The sequence below is a fragment of the Hylobates moloch genome, unplaced genomic scaffold (assembly GCF_009828535.3).
Source record: "Hylobates moloch isolate HMO894 unplaced genomic scaffold, HMol_V3 SCAFFOLD_14, whole genome shotgun sequence".
Lineage (NCBI taxonomy): Eukaryota > Metazoa > Chordata > Mammalia > Primates > Hylobatidae > Hylobates > Hylobates moloch.
In genome coordinates, this window is record NW_026652289.1 from 89,676,446 (window position 1) to 89,695,371 (window position 18,926).

General features: G+C 42.7%; 1 protein-coding gene across 5 annotated transcripts in view; it reads right to left on the bottom strand.

Moving 5' to 3' along the window:
* Nucleotides 1-18,926, bottom strand: part of SLC30A4 (solute carrier family 30 member 4) — a 53,144-nt gene that overhangs the window by 21,606 nt on the left and 12,612 nt on the right. For 3 of the 5 annotated variants that reach the window (XM_058427712.1, XM_032175287.2, XM_058427714.1), the window contains exon 3: nt 11,675-11,821. In XM_058427712.1, the coding sequence (XP_058283695.1) occupies nt 11,675-11,821 (147 nt within the window). Of the gene's footprint in view, nt 1-1,665; nt 2,586-9,178; nt 9,277-11,674; nt 11,822-18,926 lie in introns of those variants that run through there. The other 2 variants (XM_032175288.2, XM_058427715.1) reach the window with 2 other exon arrangements.

Sequence of the window (18,926 nt, forward strand, 5' to 3'; positions counted from 1 at the left end):
TAACTTACTCTCCAAAAGGTCATATAGATGGATCTCACATTTGAACAAAAGATGACTTAGCCACGAAGTTCTAAGTGGTAAGTACTAAAGCAAACAAATAGGATCAGCCCCTCACTGAGATAAGGAAGAAAAAATTCCCTTCTGACAAATTTCTTTCTATACCCAAAAGGGACCTTTAAGTCAGGTGTACAACCAGTACAACGGTACTATCCAGCTATGTTAAGGATCTATCTATCTATCTGTCTATCTATCTATCTATCTATCTGTCTATATGTTTTTGTTTTATTTTATTTTATTTTTTTTTTGAGACGGAGTTTCGCTCTTGTTGCCCAGGCTGGAATGCAATGGCACCATCTTGGCTCACCACAACCTCTGCCTCCCAGGTTCAAGTGATTTTACTGCCTCAGCCTCCCAAGTAGCTGGGATTATAGGCGGCCGCCAACACGCCCAGGTAATTTTTTTGTATTTTTAGTAGAGATGGGGTTTCACCATGTTGACCAGGCTGGTCTTGAACTTTTGACCTCAGGAGATCCACTCTCCTCGGCCTCCCAAAGTGCTGGGATTACAGGTGTGAGTATTTTTATAGTCTATTCTGTGAACATGACCACAGTTTTAGAAGTATAGAAAAATGTGGCCAGGTGTGGTGGCTCACGCCTGTAATCCCAAGCACTTTGGGAGGCCAAGGCGGGCGGATCACGGGGTCAGGAGATCGAGACCATCCTGGCTAACATGGTGAAACCCCGTCTCTACTAAAAATACAAAAAAATTAGCTGGGGGTGGTGGCAGGCGCCTCTAGTCCCAGCTACTCAGGAGGCTGAGGCAGGAGAATGGTGTGAACCTGGGAGGCCGAGCTTGCAGTGAGCCAAGATCATGCCACTGCACTCCAGCTTGGGCGACACAGAGAAACTCCGTCTCAAAAAAAAAAAAAGAGAATTATGGAAAAATGTTTTCAAGTTCCAAATATTTAGTCCCAAATTACAAAAACACCACTACTCCGAGTTTGGCAACTGGTTTCATTTACTCCCAAAACAAATGATTTAAGGATTATGCATTGTTCTAAATTGTCTGTTCCACAGCTTTCATGCCCTTATTTATCCAGCCTGAATATGCAAATTTATGTTTTTGTCTTGTTTTAGACAGAGTCTTGCTCTGTCCCCTAAGCTGGAGGGCAGTGGCGCGCACATAGCTCACTGCAGCCCTGACCTCCTGGGCTCAAGTGATCCTCCTGCCTCAGCCTCCTGAGTAGCTGAGACTATAGGTGCGTGCCACCACGGCTGGCTAATTTTTTAAAAAGTTTTTGTAAAGATAGGGGTCTCGCTTTGTTGACCAGGCTGGTCTCAAACTCAAGGGCTCAAGCAAACTTCCTACTATGGCCTCCCAAAATGCTGTGATTATAGGAGTGAGCCACCATGCCTATCCAAAAATTAGTGCCAGACACAGAGAGTTTAATATTACCTGTTCCTGTCCCTATTTAACTCATCATCTAGGAGACAGAGTTTCATAAAAATAGCTATAAAAGATGTGATAAATGCTGCTAACCACATATAAATTATTATGAGAACATGAAATAAACTTAGAAGATGATACTACTAATATCTATCATTCACAGACACAAATCCTTTTTTTAAAAAAATCCAAACTCATAAATAAATCAAACACAGATGATTTCATTGTAAAAGCAATTGTTCATTACATATTATATATTAGTGACTTTTTACTTTTTTTTTTTTTTTTTTGAGACGGAGTCTTGCTCTTGTTGCCCAGGCTGGAGTGCAATGGCACGATCTCAGCTCACTGCAACCTCCACCTGCCAGGTTCAAGCGATTCTCCTGCCTCAGCCTCCTGAGTAGCTGGGATTACAAGTATGTGCCACATGTATTTTTAGTTGAGACGGGGTTTCTCCATGTTGGTCAGGCTGGTCTTGAACTCCAACCTCAGATGATCCGCTCGCCTTGGCCTCCCAAAGCGCTGGGATTATAGGCATGAGCCACCGCGCCCAGCCTATATTTTTTTATTTTTTTGAGACAGGGTCTTGCTCCATCACCCAGGCTAGAGTGCAGTGGCCCAAACATGGCTCACTGCAGCCTCAACCTCCTGGACCCAAGCAATCTTCCTATCTTAGCCTCCCAAGTAGCTGGGACCACAGGCATGTGCCACCACACCTGCTAATTTTTCTTTTTATAGAGACGGGGTCTCCCTAAGTTGCCCAGGCTGGTCTCCAACTCCTGGGCTCAAGTGATCCTCCTGTCTTGACCTCCCAAAGTGCTGAGATTAGAGGTATGAGCCACAGTGCCTGGACTATTAGTGACTTTAAAAGGTTCCATTCATCAGGCCTGGTGCGTTGGCTTATGGTTGTAATCCCAGCACTTTGGGAGACTGAGGTGGAAGGATAGCTTGAAGCTAGGAGTTCAGGACCAGCCTGGGCAACAAAGCAAGACCATGTCTGTACAAAAAATTAAAAAATTAGCTGGGTATGGTGGTATGTGCATGCAGTCCTAGCTACTCTGGAGGCTGCGAGGGTTAGATTTCTAGAGCTCAGGAGTTCAAGGGTGCAGTGAGCTATGATGGTGTCATTGTATTCCAGCCTGGAAAACAGAAAAAGACCCTGTCTCAAAAAAAAAAAAGACTCCATTCATCTAAAGATAATTTACACACGAATTTCAGAAATACATCTGCCTGTTTGTCTACTATCAGTTTCTATACACCTTCACATGTGTAATATACTTTTATTGAATACTACTAGATAATCCAAATTAGATACATGTATCAGCTGTAATTTGACATTAACCACAATATTATAAGTAAATATTAAAAACTCTATTACAGAAGGAGAAGCAAAGGCACAGTAAAACTATTTACCCTAGATCAACAGGACAAAAGAAGACCTGAAATTAATTTTCATTTCCTCATTTAATACTTTATTCAATAAAAGCTAATCCTTTTAGAAGGTCATGGACTCACCGGGCATAGTGGCTCACACCTATAATCCTAGCACTTTGGGAGGCTGAGGCGGGCGGATCACCAGGTCAGGAGTTCGAGACCAGCATGGCCAATATGGTGAAACCCCGTCTCTACTAAAATACAAAAATTAGCTAGGCGTGGTGGTGGGCGCCTGTAGTCCCAGCTACTCCAGAGGCTGAGGCAGGAGAATCGCTTCAATCTGGGAGGCACAGGTTGCAGTGAACCAAGATCGAGCCACTGCACTCCAGCCTGGGTGACAGAGGGAGACTCCATTGCAAAAAAAAAAAAAAAAAAAAAATCATGAACTCAAAACAAAAAAAAAAACAAACAGGCTGTGCATGGTGGCTCGTGCCTGTAATCTCAACACTTTGGGAGGTGGGAGGCCGAGGTAGGCAGATGACCTGAGGTCGGGAGTTCGAGACCAGCCCGACCAACATGGAGAAATCCCATCGCTACTAAAAAAGACAAAATTAGCCGGGCGTGGTGGTGCATGCCTGTAATCCCAGCTACTTGGGAGGCTCAGGCAGGAGAATCGCTTGAACCCAGGAGGCGGAGGGTGTGGTGAGCTGAGATCGTGCCATTGCACTCCAGCCTGGGCAATAAGAGCAGAACTCAGTCTCCAAAAAAAAAAAAAAAATTAAATTAAAATAAATAAATAAAAATTTAAAAATAAGAAAAAATAGCTAATCTTTGGGTTACAGAAGAAACAAAAATGATTCCTTCTTCACTCTAGACCATTTGGAGGAGCTGAGAGGGGAAGTAATAACCTCCAGAGTAACTAAATAGACAGTACTTGATCATGTAAAGCTAATTCTCTGTAAGAAAATTCCAGATTCAGTTTAAACTGTACAGAAAGAATTAATGGGAAGAGGAGAAAACTAAAATGTGAATAGCATATAACAACATCACTGTTTTACCATCAAGTAGAATTGCTCCTTCAATTTATTTTATTTCTACCTTTTTAGCAAAACTATTCTCACTTGGGTGAGATCCCATTTTCACTGTACTTCAAAACCATTCATAAGCAAAAATCAGTGTCAAAAATATTTAGTAACTTAAAAGAAACAAAAAGTAAAAGTAGAGACAGACAAGAACTCCTCCTGCTTTCTCCCACTGGGCTCATCGTTATTTCTGTTCCGTTACATAAGAGACTAAAACCGACAAACTCTGTTTTATCGCTAACACCTAAAAGCAATAAATGTGATTTGTTACCATATTATGATAAAATTTAACCAAAAAATTTTAAAGATCGGATATTCTACAGTTTACAGTGACATTTATGTATATATGCCTAAAAGCTACATATAAACCTTGAATTCATTTAAAATTATTTCCAAAGAATAAATGAAGGCTGCTTTTGAAGTGCCAGGCATTTTTCTAATTATTTTACAAATATTAACTCATTTAATATTTGTAATAACTCTATTATAAAGTAGGCACTACTATTAGCTTCCTTTTACAAATAGAAAATGGAGGCACAAAGATGTTAGGTAACTTGCCCAAGGTCAAACTGGTAGGAAGTTAGGGAGCCAGAGCTTGAGCCAAACTATTGGTCTCAGAGTCTGTTCTCTCGATGACTTCTCTTTGTTGCCTCTCATGGGTCCTTGTAAATACCAATCAAAAGTCTACAATCGGCCGGGTATAGTGGCTCACGCCTGTAACCCCAGCACTTTGGGAGGCTGCGGCAGGCAGAGCACATGAGGTAGGAGTTCGAGACTAGCCTGGCCAACATGGTGAAACCCCATCTCTACTAAAAATACAAAAATCAGCTGGGCATGGTGGCGCACGCCTGTGATCCCAGCTACTTGGGAAGCTGAGGCAGGAGAATCCCTTGAATCCGGGAGGTGAAGGTTGCAATAAGCCCAGATCATGCCATTGCACTCCAGCCTGGGCAACAGGAGCAAAACTCCATCTCAAAAATTTAAAAAAAAAAAAAAGAAAAAAGTCTACAATCAATAGTCCATAAATAAACATAAACCAATCTAAAGCCTATAGAGAATGTGATCTTTTAAAGCAGAAAACACATCCATATAACAACTAAAATGGCAATTACAGCTAAGCTATGGTTTGATATTTACTATTGTCAGATAGAGTGTAAAATTTCATTCTATTTTTTTTTTTTTTTTTTTGAGACGGGGTCTCACTGTCGCCCAGGCTGGAGTGCAGTGGCACCATCTTGGCTCACTGCAGGCTCCGCCCCCTGGGGTTCATGCCATTCTCCTGCCTCAGCCTCCCGCATAGCTGGGATTACAAGCGCCCGCCACCTCGCCCGGCTAATTTTTTGTATTTTTAGCAGAGACGGGGTTTCACCGTGTTAGCCAGGATGGTCTCGATCTCCTGACCTCGTGATCCGCCCGCCTCGGCCTCCCAAAGTGCTGGGATTACAGGCGTGAGCCACCGCGCCCGGCCTGTAAAATTTCATTCTTCAGTGTGGAAGAAATTTCCAGGAAATCTAATTTTCTGCTTCCTCATGCAGAATCCCAAGACAATATCCTGTGTTCAATTTTTATTCAAAAGGAGCAAGGGAATATTACTTCTATCTGAATAGTTAAGTGGTTGTTCTCCTCCTTTAAGCTCTGACATTTTCAAACCAGAAGCTTCTATGTACTGTTATAAAGTGATCTCCTGGAGGTGGAACTCTATATAGAATCACTGCCTCCAGGTCTAGAGTTGAGTACACAGTATACTGCCTATTGCATAAAAAAGGGTGGTGAGAAGCAGGATATGAACATATATATGTATTTGCTTATGTTTTCAAAAGGAAGTGCTGGAAGGATAGGCTAGAAACCAATTAAAAGGGTCTACTCTTATGGAATGGTGTGGGGAGATGGAGTGGAGGGGAATGAAAGCAAGACTTCTCTGTGTTTTCTTTTAAAAAGTAATTTTTGGCCAGGCATGATGGCTTATCCCTGTAATCCCAGCACTTTGGCAGGCCGAGGCGGGTGGATCACTTGAGCCCAGGAGTTCAAAACCAGCCTGGGAAACAGGCTGGGGAGTTTGTGACCAGCCTGGGAAACAAAACCTCATCTCTGCAAAAAATACGAAAGTTAGCCAGGCATGGTGGTGCATGCCTGTGGTCCCAGTCCCAGCTACTCGAGAGGGTGAGATGGGAGGATTGCTTGAGCCTAGGAGGTCAAGGCTGCAGGGGGCTGAGATCACGCCACTGCACTCCAGCCTGGGCAACAGAGTGAGACCCACTCTCAAATAAATAAATTAATAAAATAAAATTTGACTTTTGCAACATGTTTTGCATATTTACAAAATAAATCAAAAGAGGAAAAAACCCATCCCTGTCCCACCCCCCCCATGTCATCAAAACAAAACAAAATTCAACAACAATGGTAACAAACCAAGCTTTTTTTTTTTTTTTTTTTTTTTTTTTTTTTTGAGACGGAGTCTTTCTCTGTCCCCCAGGCTGGAGTGCAGTGGCGCGATCTCGGCTCACCGCAACCTCCACCTCCTGGGTTCACGCCATTCTCCTGCCTCAGCCTCCCGAGTAGCTGGGAATACAGGCGCCCGCCAACACGCCCGGCTAATTTTTTGTGTTTTTAGTAGAGACGGGGTTTCACCGTGTTAGCCAGGATGGTCTCGATCTCCTGACCTCGTGATCCGCCCGCCTCAGCCTCCCAAAGTGCTGGGATTACAGGCTTGAGCCACCGCGCCCGGCACAAACCAAGCTTCTTATGGGGATTCCCTCTGTGAAGTTTTCAGGACTTGAATCTCCAAGTCTGGAATCAGAGATCACAAGAGCTACCCTACTTAAGTGTGTCCAAATGTAAATATATCTCTCCCCATAGAACTTCAAGAGATTACTCTGAAGCAATGGTACTGTGGAACTCAGGGACATCAACTGCTTTGGTTTACAGCTTTATTAATCAAATTCTATGTATCTTTGAATCTTCCTCAAGCAAACTAAGTTTTTTCTTCCAAATCTCCACCATTACTTCATAGAGCAGAATAAGTGAAATAAGGTCTATATCTAGATATCCCCTCATAATATTTCGGAATACAAAACAAAAAAAAAAAGAAGATCCCAAAAGTTTCAGTGTGAAGCCTGAGTACCTTCTTAGCTCTGGAAATACCCATGTATCTGTATCTTTAACAATTCCCTCCCTTTCATTTTGTTAGATGACTTTTAAAAATTGACATAAAATTCATGTAACAAAATTCACCATTTTAAAGTGTACAATTCAGTGGTTTTCAGTACATGTACAAGGTTGTGCAGCCATCATCACTACTAATTCCAGAACATGTTCAACACCTCAAAAAGAAATACCATATGCATTAAGTGGTTACTTCTTTTTATTTCTTAAGTTCTGTTTTTCTGAGGTTCTTAATAGTAAGGCTTGGCTGGGGGCGGTGGCTCATGCCTATAATCCCAGCACTTTGGGAGGCCGAGGCAGGTGGATCACGAGGACAGGAGATCCAGACCACCCTGGCCAACATGGTGAAATCCCGTCTCTACTAAAAATACAAAAATTAGCCAGGCATGGTGGCGGGCCCCTGTAATCCCAGCTACTCTGGAGGCTGAGGCAGGAGAATCGCTTGAACCCGGAAAGTGGAGGTTGCAGTGAGCTGAGACCGCGCCATTGCACTCCAGCCTGGGTGACACAGTGAGACTCCATCTCAAAATAAATAAATAAATAATAAATTTCAGGAATAATTTTAATTTCAAAGAGCTATTTCTTGTATTTATTTTTCCAAAACATTTTACTGTTTTATTATTCTGAGCATATTAATAACATAATTTAACAACTTTTCTCCTGGTTCTCTTCTTTCCTTTTTCGTTTCCTTTTTTTTTTTTTTTTTGAGACATTGTCTCACTCTGTTGCCCAGGCTGGAGTGCAGTGGCTTGATCTTGGCTCACTGCAACCTCTACCTCCCAGGTTCAAGTGATTCTCATGTCTCAGCCTCCCATGCAGCTGGTATTACAGGTGGGCACCACCATGCCCAGCTAGGTTTTGTATTTTTAGTAGAAACACGGTTTCACCATGTTGACTAGGCTGGTCTCAAACTCCTGGCTTCATGTGATCCGCCCACCTTGGCCTCCCAAAGTGATAAGATTATAGGCATGAGCCACCAGGCCCAGCTTCTCCTGGTTCTTTAAGTTACCTCTCTTTCCTTTAGGGTTAATTTTTCTGTTAGTTTAGTTTTGGTAACTTTAATTCATGCTGCTGGTTTTTCCAACATGCTGGAAGATTCTTGGTTGTCTATTCATACTTAGGGCAGAAGGATAGGGAAACTATCCTTTGTAAAAAGGAAATGCTGGAAGGATAAGCCAGAAATGAATTGAAATAATATTTTTTGGTAGAGACAGGGTCTTCCTATGTTGCCCAGGCTGGTCTCGAACTTCTGGGCTCAAGGGATCCTTCTGCCTCAGCCTCCCACAATGCTGGGATTGCAGGCATAAGCCACCATGCCCAGCCTAAAATGGTTATTAATATGGGGTGTAGGGCAGGGCAGAGGACAACTGTATTCCTTTAGGGTGAGTACGTGGAGAATCAGGATATGAGGTGGCAGAACTCTGAATTCTGGTAAAAGTAAGACTTATTTTGGAGCATCAACTTCCACACTAATTCTTAGTTTTCCCCAAACATTTTGTTCAGTTTCTTTCTAGAAGAACTATCTGGTGTTTTACTTGGGGGCAAGTGTAGGCTGCCTGAGTAGAGGTAGGAGTAAGAAGGGAAGTAGGGGCATAGTGACCACTGGGAACGGCTTCCCACTGATTCAATTAATCTTCCCTCTTTTCAGCCCCAATTCTCATTTCTGCTCATCTCTGTCCCTAAGCCTTAAGATCTGTTGGGCTGGTCCAGTTCCTAGTTCAGATATGTTCTACACTTTGCTTCTTGGCTTGTTTTCTCCTTTAACCCACTCATATCTACTTTACAACTTCCAAAAATTTCTGGAAATGTGTTTACTGGTAACCCAATCATGTAATTCTCTTTGGTGTTTTGGTACCTCTATGTTTTTATTTTAATGGACTCTCAGAGAGACAGGAATCAAATGGTGCTGTCTGGTCTACCTTCTTGGAACTTAGTAGTTTTAAGGAAAGGGAAAGATTTGACTTTCTATAGAAAATTCCAGAGACACAATAGGACCAGTCAGTTCTATTGTCTCTTATTTTTACATAGTATTTATTTATGAAGAAGCAAAGTGCCTATGTAGAACAAACACTAAGTACTTCTTTAATATTTAATAGAATTTTGATTATTATGGGTTCTTAACTTATATATGCAGCATCTTCTGTGTTCTGTTATTGCATGTTTCTGAGGGAGTGTTTCACTGCTTTCATCAGAATTCCAAGGGGTTTATAACCTAAAAGAGTTTAAGAACCACAGGACTATATAAATGTACTCTCTCAAGCAGTGTTAAAAAATTCCCATTCCATGATGATATGTTTATATCTTAGATCTTAACTGCAGGTGTTTAAATCACAAAAAAATTAATGTTTAAAAATAATTTTGAAGCTGTTTAAAAATCCCAAGGCAACCAGTAAACAAATGACTATATAATATGTTGAGAAGCAGTGGAGTTTCTTTTAGGAACACATTCTTTTTTTTTTTTTTTTGAGACAGAGACAGAGTCTTACTCTGCTGCCCAGAATGGAGTGCAGCGGCATGATCTAGGCTCCTGCAACCTCCGCCTCCTGGCTTCAAGCAGTTCTTCTGCCTCAGCTTCCTGAGTAGCTGGGATTACAGGTGTGCACCACTGGCCGGGCGCGGTGGCTCAAGCCTGCAATCCCAGCACTTTGGGAGGCCGAGGCGGGCGGATCACGAGGTCAGGAGATCGAGACCATCCTGGCTAACACAGTGAAACCCTGTCTCTACTAAAAATACAAAAAATTAGCCGGGCGTGTTGGCGGGCGCCTGTAGTCCCAGCTCCTCGGGAGGCTGAGGCAGGAGAATGGCCTGAACCCGGGAGGCGGAGCTTGCAGTGAGCCGAGATCGCGCCACTGCACTCCAGCCTGGGTGACACAGCAAGACTCCGTCTCAAAAAAAAAAAAAAAATACAGGTGTGCACCACCATGCCCAGCTAATTTTTGTATTTTTATTAGATATGGGGTTTCACCATGTTGGCCAGGCTGGTCTTGAACTCCTGATCTCAGGTGATCTGCCCACCTCGGCCTCCCAAAGTGTTGGGATTACAGACGTGAGCCACCGTGCCTGGCCAGGAACACATTCACATGCATTATGCAGTAGCTTAACAAAAGAAAAACTTCACTTGGGGCTTTAGCTCTTTTGTACAGTAGCTGAGAGTATGGAGGGGTGGGGATGCTAGATAATTTTCCAACCTGATGACCTGGATAGCTACTTGGAATATCACCATTTAGGTACAGTGTCAAGTTTTGCACCAGAAGACCCAGTCACTAAGTAAGAGGTCCTAGATGCTGTGGGCCGGTCATGGTAGCTCACACCTGTAATCCCAGCACTTTGGGAGGCCAACGTAGGAGGATGGCTTGAGCACAGGAGTTTGACATCAGCCTGGGCAAGGGATGACCCCCTTGTATGTAGACCCTGTCTCTACAAAAAACACAAAAATTAGCTGAGCATGCTAGTGCACGCCTATAGTCCCAGCTACTCGGGAGGCTGAGGTGGAAGGATCACTTGAGCCTGGAAGGTGGAGGTTGTAGTGAGCTGAGATCACACTACTGCACTCCAGCCTGGGCAACAGCGCAAGAAGATCACACCACTGCACTCCAGCCTGGGCAACAGAGTAAGACTCTGTCTTAAAAGCAAAAACGAAAAACAAATTCAAAGAAAATATATGTAAAGAAACAAAAAGTTTACTGCACTCCAGTTTGGGCAACAGAGCAAGACTCTGTCTTAAAAGCAAAAACAAAAAACAAACACAAAGAAAATATAGGTAAAGAAACAAACAAAAAATCTACAGTCTAAGTTTTTTTAGGCTAAAAAATAAAAAAGATGATGAGGAATTGATTGATATATTAGCCAGGAGCATCAGTGTTCCTACAAAATGAAATTATCAGATGTTAACTCTAGTTCTTTGAGGCAAGTTTTGCTGAAGCTACATAAATGTCAACTTTTGGGTTCTACTTTTGAGTCTGACATCTGGGTAAATGTTACTTCATATAATAGTTCAGGTAATTATTTTATACATATTTTCAAAATAAGCAAAAAATTTAAAAACAGTAATACAGTAAGAAGCAAAGCTGTGTAGATAGCAATGTATAATTTTAACTCTTTATAATTAAACACTAAAATTTGTTCAAAACAGGCAAATAAAAATATGTGTGCATTTGCAGAATTATGTTGATACAATGGCTGCAGTTAAGTTCAGCCACACAGTATACATTATACATGTGATAGCTCTGCTTAAAATCTAAGCTATGGTAGCTTTGGCTGAAATACCTGAAGTAAAAGAGAGAAGCTAATGCTCATTAATGGGTTAAACCCATGTGGTTTTGCTTTGTTCAATAAACTGAAAATAAACTTTTTTCTGATGATATCTTCAGGACATAGGAAGCAATGTTTGAAGATTAATGATTATCATATAATTTTATATGTGTAAACTGTTTAGCTGACTAGGCTGAATGTACCCTGGAAAAGATGTTTTTGAATAAATTTTGTTTATCTATTTTCATTTGCTTTGTTCAAACAAGATATCACTGGAACAAGTTCAGTTAATCAGGGTTATAGTTCATTGTGGTTTTACTATAAAATATTATAAAGCAAAAGAAATGCCAACTACCTACCTAAGCGATGAAATCCAAAGGTGAATCTTTTGGTTGGTGATTTTGATGATAGCCACAAAGCAAGCAGGGTGAGTATGATGGCGCTTAGGTCAGTTAACATATGAAGTGCATCTGTCATGATTGCTAGGCTATTTGCAATGTATCCGCCTTAGAGTTACAAGTAGGAGGAAAAAAGGAACAAGTTAATTTTTTAAAAAAGCAAGCAATCAAACTAGAAATACGCAATATCCTACAAAACATGAACTTCTAACTAAATCTTTACCCCATTACAATTAAATCAAAGTATTCTGAAATTTTATTCAAAATATTAGATATAGGTTCATTTTTCAAGTGAGAATATCCATTTCTTTTTTTCTTTTTCTTTGTTTTTTTTTTTTTTTTTGAGATAGAGTCTCACTCTGTTGCCCAGGCTGGAGTGCAGTGGTGCAATCTCGGCTCACTGCAACCTCTGCCTTCTGGGTTCAAGTGATTCTTCTGCCTCAGCCTCCCGAGTAGCTGGGACTACAGGCATGTGCCACCAGGCCCGGCTAATTTTTGTATTTTTAGTAGAGACAGGGTTTCACCATGTTGGCCAGGCTGGTCTCAAACTCCTGGCCTCAAGTGATCTGCTCACCTCGGCCTCCCAAGTGTTGGGATTACAAGCGTGAGCCAATGTGTCCAGCCAGAATATCCATTTCTAGTAACACATGCTGCAAGGAGTCAATGACCTTTAGAAAGTTAAGAACCACAAGGCAAATATATAAAGAGAGATTTTGTGTCTTGGTACTGAAGTTTTGCTCAACTTACTAATTCTACTATTAGTGAATTAATAACCATATCTAAATATTACAACAAAGCTGAATAAGGATGTTCACTTGTTGAGGGGCGTTGGAACATAAAATTAAACTGAGGAAACCTACAAAATGTACATTAGTTCGATATAAAATATGTAAAAATTAACTGATTCACTTAGCAATATCTCTGAAGAGGGGTACAAAAGGTAGTATTTAGGATACAATTTTTGTTATCGATTTTCCAGGCATTTAATATATATATATTATACATTATTTCACTGTGTGTCTGTATTGTCCCATAATGGACAACCAATTTTCCTAGCATTATTCATTGAATAAGCTGTTATGTGTATCAGAATCACCTGAAGGGCTTGTTAAACTACAAACTGCTTAACTCTACTCCCAGAATTTCTTTTTTTTTTTTTTTTTTTGAGACGGAGTTTTGCTCTGTCTCCCAGGCTGGAGTGCAGTGGCGCGATCTCGGCTCACTGCAAGCTCCGCCTCCCGGGTTCACGCCATTCTCCTGCCTCAGCCTCCCGAGTAGCTGGGATTACAAGTGCCCGCCACCGTGCCCAGCTAATTTTTTGTATTTTTAGTAGAGACGGGGTTTCACCGTGTTAGCCAGGATGGTCTTGATCTCCTGACCTCATGATCCACCCGCCTCGGCCTCCCAAAGTGCTGGGATTACAGGCGTGAGCCACGGCGCCCGGCCTACTCCCAGAATTTCTGATTCGGTAGGTCTGGGTGGGGATGGGAATGGGACCTGAGAATGTATATTGCTAACATGCTCCCAGGTAACGCTGATGCTTCAAGTCTTGGAACCACACTTTGAGAATCACTGTTATAATTAATGTACAGCAGAACTGCATGATCAGGTAAGTGTGCCGAGCTGTTGATCCTCCTCATTCCTGAGCTGGGTGCGTAGAGACAAGAGCAGCAGGAGACTAGGGGCTGATGATATTTTAGTCACATCCATTTACCCAAGAGTGCTCTATACAAATAGCATTTTTATGTATTCCCCGGCATGAAAAAGCTGGAAAGCACCGAGAGAAGGTTGGTGTTAAACAACATGAAGTTTTGGAATCTCAGAAAGCCTGAATGAGTTAATTTTTTTGAGCTTTAGCATACTCATCATTTTATAATGAGGATAATTCCTTAAAGCAACTCTGTCCAACAGAACTTCGAGATGATAGAAATGTTCTGTATCTGAGCTGTCCAATGGTGCAGTCACTAGTCACATGTGGCTTTTCAGCATTTGAAAAATGGCTAGTAAGGTTGGGGCACAGTGGCTTATGCCTGTAATCCCAGCTGTTTGGGAGGCCGAGGTGGGAGGACTGCTTGAGCCCAGGAGTCTGAGGCTGCAGTAAGCTATAATGGCACCAGTTCACTCCAACTTGGGTGACAAGAGTGAGACATTGACTAAAAAAAAAAAAAGAAAAATGGGGCCAGGTGCAGTGGCTCACGCCTGTAATCCCAACACTTTGGGAGGCTGAGGCAGGCAGATCACCTGAGCTCAGGAGTTCGAGACCAGCCTGGGCAACATGGTGAAACCCCATCTCTACCAAAAAATAAATAAGAAAGAAAAAGAAAAATGGTTAGTGAAACTAAGGAATTTAATTAATTAAACTTTTTTTTTTTTTTTTTTTAAAGAGTCAGGGTCTCACTTTGCCACCCAGGCAGGAATGCAGTGATGTGATCATAACTCCCTGTAGCCTCAACCTCCTGTGTTCATGTAATCCTCCCATCTCAGCCTCCTGAGTAGCTGGGACTACAGGCATGTACCACCATGCTCAGCTAATCTTTTTTATCTTTTTTTTTCAGGAGATGAGGTCTTGCTATGTTGCCTCGGCTTCATTATTTACTTTTAATTAATCTAAACTTAAAAAGCTACATGTTGGTGACATCAGCCAAAAAAAAAAAGGACCTCTGAAAATCATCTTCACAAAAAGAATGAAAACATGGACAAAAATAGTCAAAATCAGCTTTTTCAGAACTTCGAAAATTAGCCAAAAGTAAGCCGGGCGCGGTGGCTCAAGCCTGTAATCCCAGCACTTTGGGAGGCCGAGGCGGGCGGATCACGAGGTCAGGAGATCGAGACCATCCTGGCTAACACGGTGAAACCCCGTCTCTACTAAAAATACAAAAAATTAGCCGGGTGTGTTGGCGGGCGCCTGTAGTCCCAGCTACTCGGGAGGCTGAGGCAGGAGAATGGCGTGAACCCGGGAGGCGGAGCTTGCAGTGAGCCGAGATCGCGCCACTGCACTCCAGCCTGGGGCACAGAGCAAGACTCCATCTCAAAAAAAAAAAAAAAAAAAAAAAAAGAAAATTAGCCAAAAGCTTATACACATAGCACTTATTCAAGAAAAATAGCTGCATCTCAGCAAGAACAGTTATCTTCGTGGTGTTTTAATTTGCGCTGTACCCATTTGTTGTCCTCCAGCTGTATGGTAGCCTTGAAAACCAACAGGCCACAATCACAGTGAAAACCTCAGGTTGGCAGCCACTGGAGGATACAAAATGAGTTTGGAGCTCCTTCAATGCCCCATACCCAGAGAACTGTCATTATTTGACCTGCCTGGTAGTTCCCTAAAGGACGTGCAAGGATGTTTTTATTTGACTGGACACTTGAAGCTTGCCCTGTATGAACAGCCCCCATCTTCCCCTGCTTGTCAAAAATCAGAGGCAACTAACACTGCAGCTTCCTGAGGTAGGTAATGATGTGTTCTCTGTGTTCAAAAATTTCACAATGTCGGCCGGGCGCGGTGGCTCACGCTTGTAATCCCAGCACTTTGGGAGGCCGAGGCAGGTGGATCACGAGGTCAGGAGATCGAGACCACGGTGAAACCCCGTCTCTACTAAAAATACAAAAAAATTAGCCGGGCGTGGTGGCGGGCGCCTGTAGTCCCAGCTACTCGGAGAGGCTGAGGCAGGAGAATGGCGTGAACCCGGGAGGCGGAGCTTGCAGTGAGCCAAGATTGCGCCACTGCACTCCAGCCTGGGCGACAGAGCGAGACTCCGCCTCAAAAAAAAAAAAAAAAAAAAAAATTTCACAATGTCTACCCTGGAATGGATCTCTTTTCCCCCAATTTGCTCTTTCAATCTAGAAATGTGTGGCCAGGCGCAGTGGCTCACACCTGTAATCCCAGCATTTTGGGAGGCTGAGGCGGGCAGATCACCTGAGGTCGGGAGTTCGAGACCAGCCTGACCAATATGGAAAAACCCTGTCTCTACTAAAAATACAAAATTAGTTGGGCATGGTGGCACATGCCTGTAATCCCAGCTACTCGGGGGCTGAGGCAGGAGAATTACTTGAACCTAGAAGGCGGAGGTTACGGGCAGGTGGAGGTTGTGGTGAGCTGAGATTGCACCATTATACTCTAGCCTGGGCAACAAGAGTGAAACTCTGTCTCAAAAAAAAAAAAAAATTATAGAAATGTGTATCCTCCAGCTATGGGAAAACTTCCTAAACCATAAACTATAGTGTTGATGATTTCGTAGCCTTTGCTTTCTTTCTCAAACTCCTTCCTGTTACTTGGAGTTTAGATTGATATTCTAATTTTTTTTTTTTTTTTTTTGAGACAGAGTCTCACTCTGTCACCCAGGTTGGAGTACAGTGGTGCGATCTCAGCTCACTGCAACCTCCGCCTTCTGGGTTCAAGCAATTCTCCTGCCTCACCCTCCCGAGTAGCTGGGATTGCAGGCATGTGCCACCACGCCCGGCTAATTTTTGTATTTTTAGTAGAGGTGGTGTTTCATCATGTTGGCCAGGCTGGTCTCGAACCCCTAACCTCAGGTGATCTGCCCGCCTTGGCATCCCAAAGTGCTAGGATTACAGGCATGAGCCACCACGCCTGGCCTCTAAATTGTTTTTGCCCTTTCTCTCCAATTATACATCTTTTTGCTCAATTCTGTGAGAGAGTACCTTAATTCATCTTCTTTTTTTGAGATAGGGTCTTGCTCTGTTGTCCAGGCTGCAGTGCAGTGGCACAATCGTGGCTCACTGTGGCCTGGACCTCCTGGGCTTAAGCAATCCTTCCACCTCAGCCTCCTTTGTAGCTGGCACTACAGGCAGGTGCCACCACACCTTGCTAATTTTTTTTCTCAATTTTTATTAGAGACAAGGTGTCTCTATGTTGCCCAGGCTGGTCTTGAATTCTTGGACTCAGGCAATCCTCCTGCCTTAGCCTCCTAAGTTGCTGGAACTACAGGAGCATGACAACATGCTTGGCTTTTTTTTTTTTTTTCTTCAATTTTTAGTAAAGATGAGGTCTCACTATACTGCCCAGGCTGATCTTGAATTCCTGGGCTCATGTGATCTTCCCACCTCAGCCTCCCAAAGTGCTGTGATTTCAGGCATGAGCCACTGCACCCAGCCCTTAATTTATCTTCTAACTTTTCTACGGAGTTTAAAAGAAATTTCAGCCAGGCGTGGTGGCTCACGCCTGTAATCTCAGCACTTTGGGAGGCTGAGGCGGGCGGATCACGAGGTCAGGAGATGGAGACCATCCTGGTTAACACGGTGAAAGCCCGTCTCTACTAAAAATACAAAAAAATAGCAGGCGTGGTGGTGGGTGCCTGTAGTCCCAGCTATTTGGGAGGCTGAGGCAGGAAAATGGCATGAACCCGGGAGGTGGAGCTTGCAGTGAGCCAAGATGGCGCCGCTGCACTCCAGCCTGGGCAACAGTGCGAGACTCCATCTCAAAAATAAATAAATAAATAAATAATAAATAAAAGAAATTTCAACTGTGTTTTTATTGTGCAGAAGCTCTTTTCGTTACCCTGAATTTTTTTTTTTTTTTTTTGAGACAGGGTCTCACTCTGTCACCTAGGCTGGAGAGCAATCGCACAAACACTTGGCTCACTGCAGCCTCAACGTCTTGGCCTCAAGTGATCCTCCCACCTTAGCCTCCTAAGTAGCTGGGACCACAGGTAGGCACCACCATGCCCTACTATTTTTCTTTCTTTTTTTTGTAGAGATGGGGTCTTGCCACGTTGCCCAGGCTGGTCTTGAACTTCTGAGCTGAAGTGCTCCTCCTGCCTCAGCCTCCCAAAGTGCTAGGACTACAGGCATGAGCTACTGTGCCCACCCTGAATTTCTATTTTAAAGTAGTCTGTTCTTGCTTCATGGATACGTGATCTTCTTTTTATCTCTGAGTATACTAATTATATAATTTTACTATTATATCTGACTGGCTTTTAAATAGGTTTAACTAGCTTTCCTTATTTTAGCCGCCTTCTTCACCCACACTTCCAGAGGTACCTGATACAACCAATCTGGACCCTACTTAGGATTTTCTAGTGCAGTAGTTCTAAAATATGGTCCCTGGATCAGCAGTGTTAGCATTCCCTGGGATCTTGTGTTTTAACAAGTTCTCTATATGATTCTGATGCACAATAAAGCTTCAGAATCACTGCTGTAGTATAAACTGTGATGGTTCTCAGCCTTCCCCACTGCTGGCTTAGGTGTTTGTTTTCTTGGGTCTACTAAGTCAGTTACTTCTTTATCTGTTTCCTTTCCAGTTTCCAAAATTTTTGTTGCTATCTTTTCCTCTCCAGTTTTCCTCATATGTGTGAATTTATATCTTTTTTAAAAAAAATCTCTTTATTGTATAAGAGGCCAGGTATGGTGGCTCACGCCTGTAATCCTTGCACTTTGGGAGGCCAAGGTGGGCAGATCACTTGAGGTCAGGAGTTCAAGACCAGCCTGGCCAACATGTTGAAACCCCATCTCTATTAAAAATACTAAAAATTAGCTGGGCATGATGGTGTGCACCTGTAGTCCCAGCTACTTGGGAGTCTAAGGCAGGAGAATCACTTGAATCTGGGAGGTAGAGGCTGCTGTGAGCTGAGATTGTGCACTCCAGCCTGGGTGACAGAGTGAGACTCCATTAAAAAAAATCCGTTTATTGTATAAGAGAGGCATCAGGAACAAGCAAAATTAGATGCATGAGTTCAATTTGCCATCTTTACCTAGATGTTTATATTCACTCTCAATTAAGCATTTTCATTTTCAATAAAAATGCAGTTGTAACTCTGCTGCCAAATCCAAAGGATGTTTTAGTTCTCATCTAATTAGACCTCTCAACAGTTTCAACCTATTTATTTCCACTTTGAAATACTCTTTAAAAAAAAAAAAATTTGGAAGAGCTTTTCCCCTCTGCCTGATTTCTAAAGTTGGAGATCCTACAGACTTGGGATCTCTAGGTAATTTTACCTATTCCTACGGCATTATATACGTATCTCTCTCTCCTTTGACCTCTCTTCTAACCACAGACTCATATTTTTGCTTCCAAGAACATACCCTCCAATCCATTCTTTTTTTTTTTTTTTTTTGAGATGGAGTTTTGCTCGTTGCCCAGGCTGGAGTGCAACGGCGCGATCTCGGCTCACCACAACCTCCGCCTCCTGGGTTCAAGTGATTCTCTTGCCTCGGCCTCCTGAGTAGCTGGGATTACAGGCATGTGCCATCGTGCCTGGCT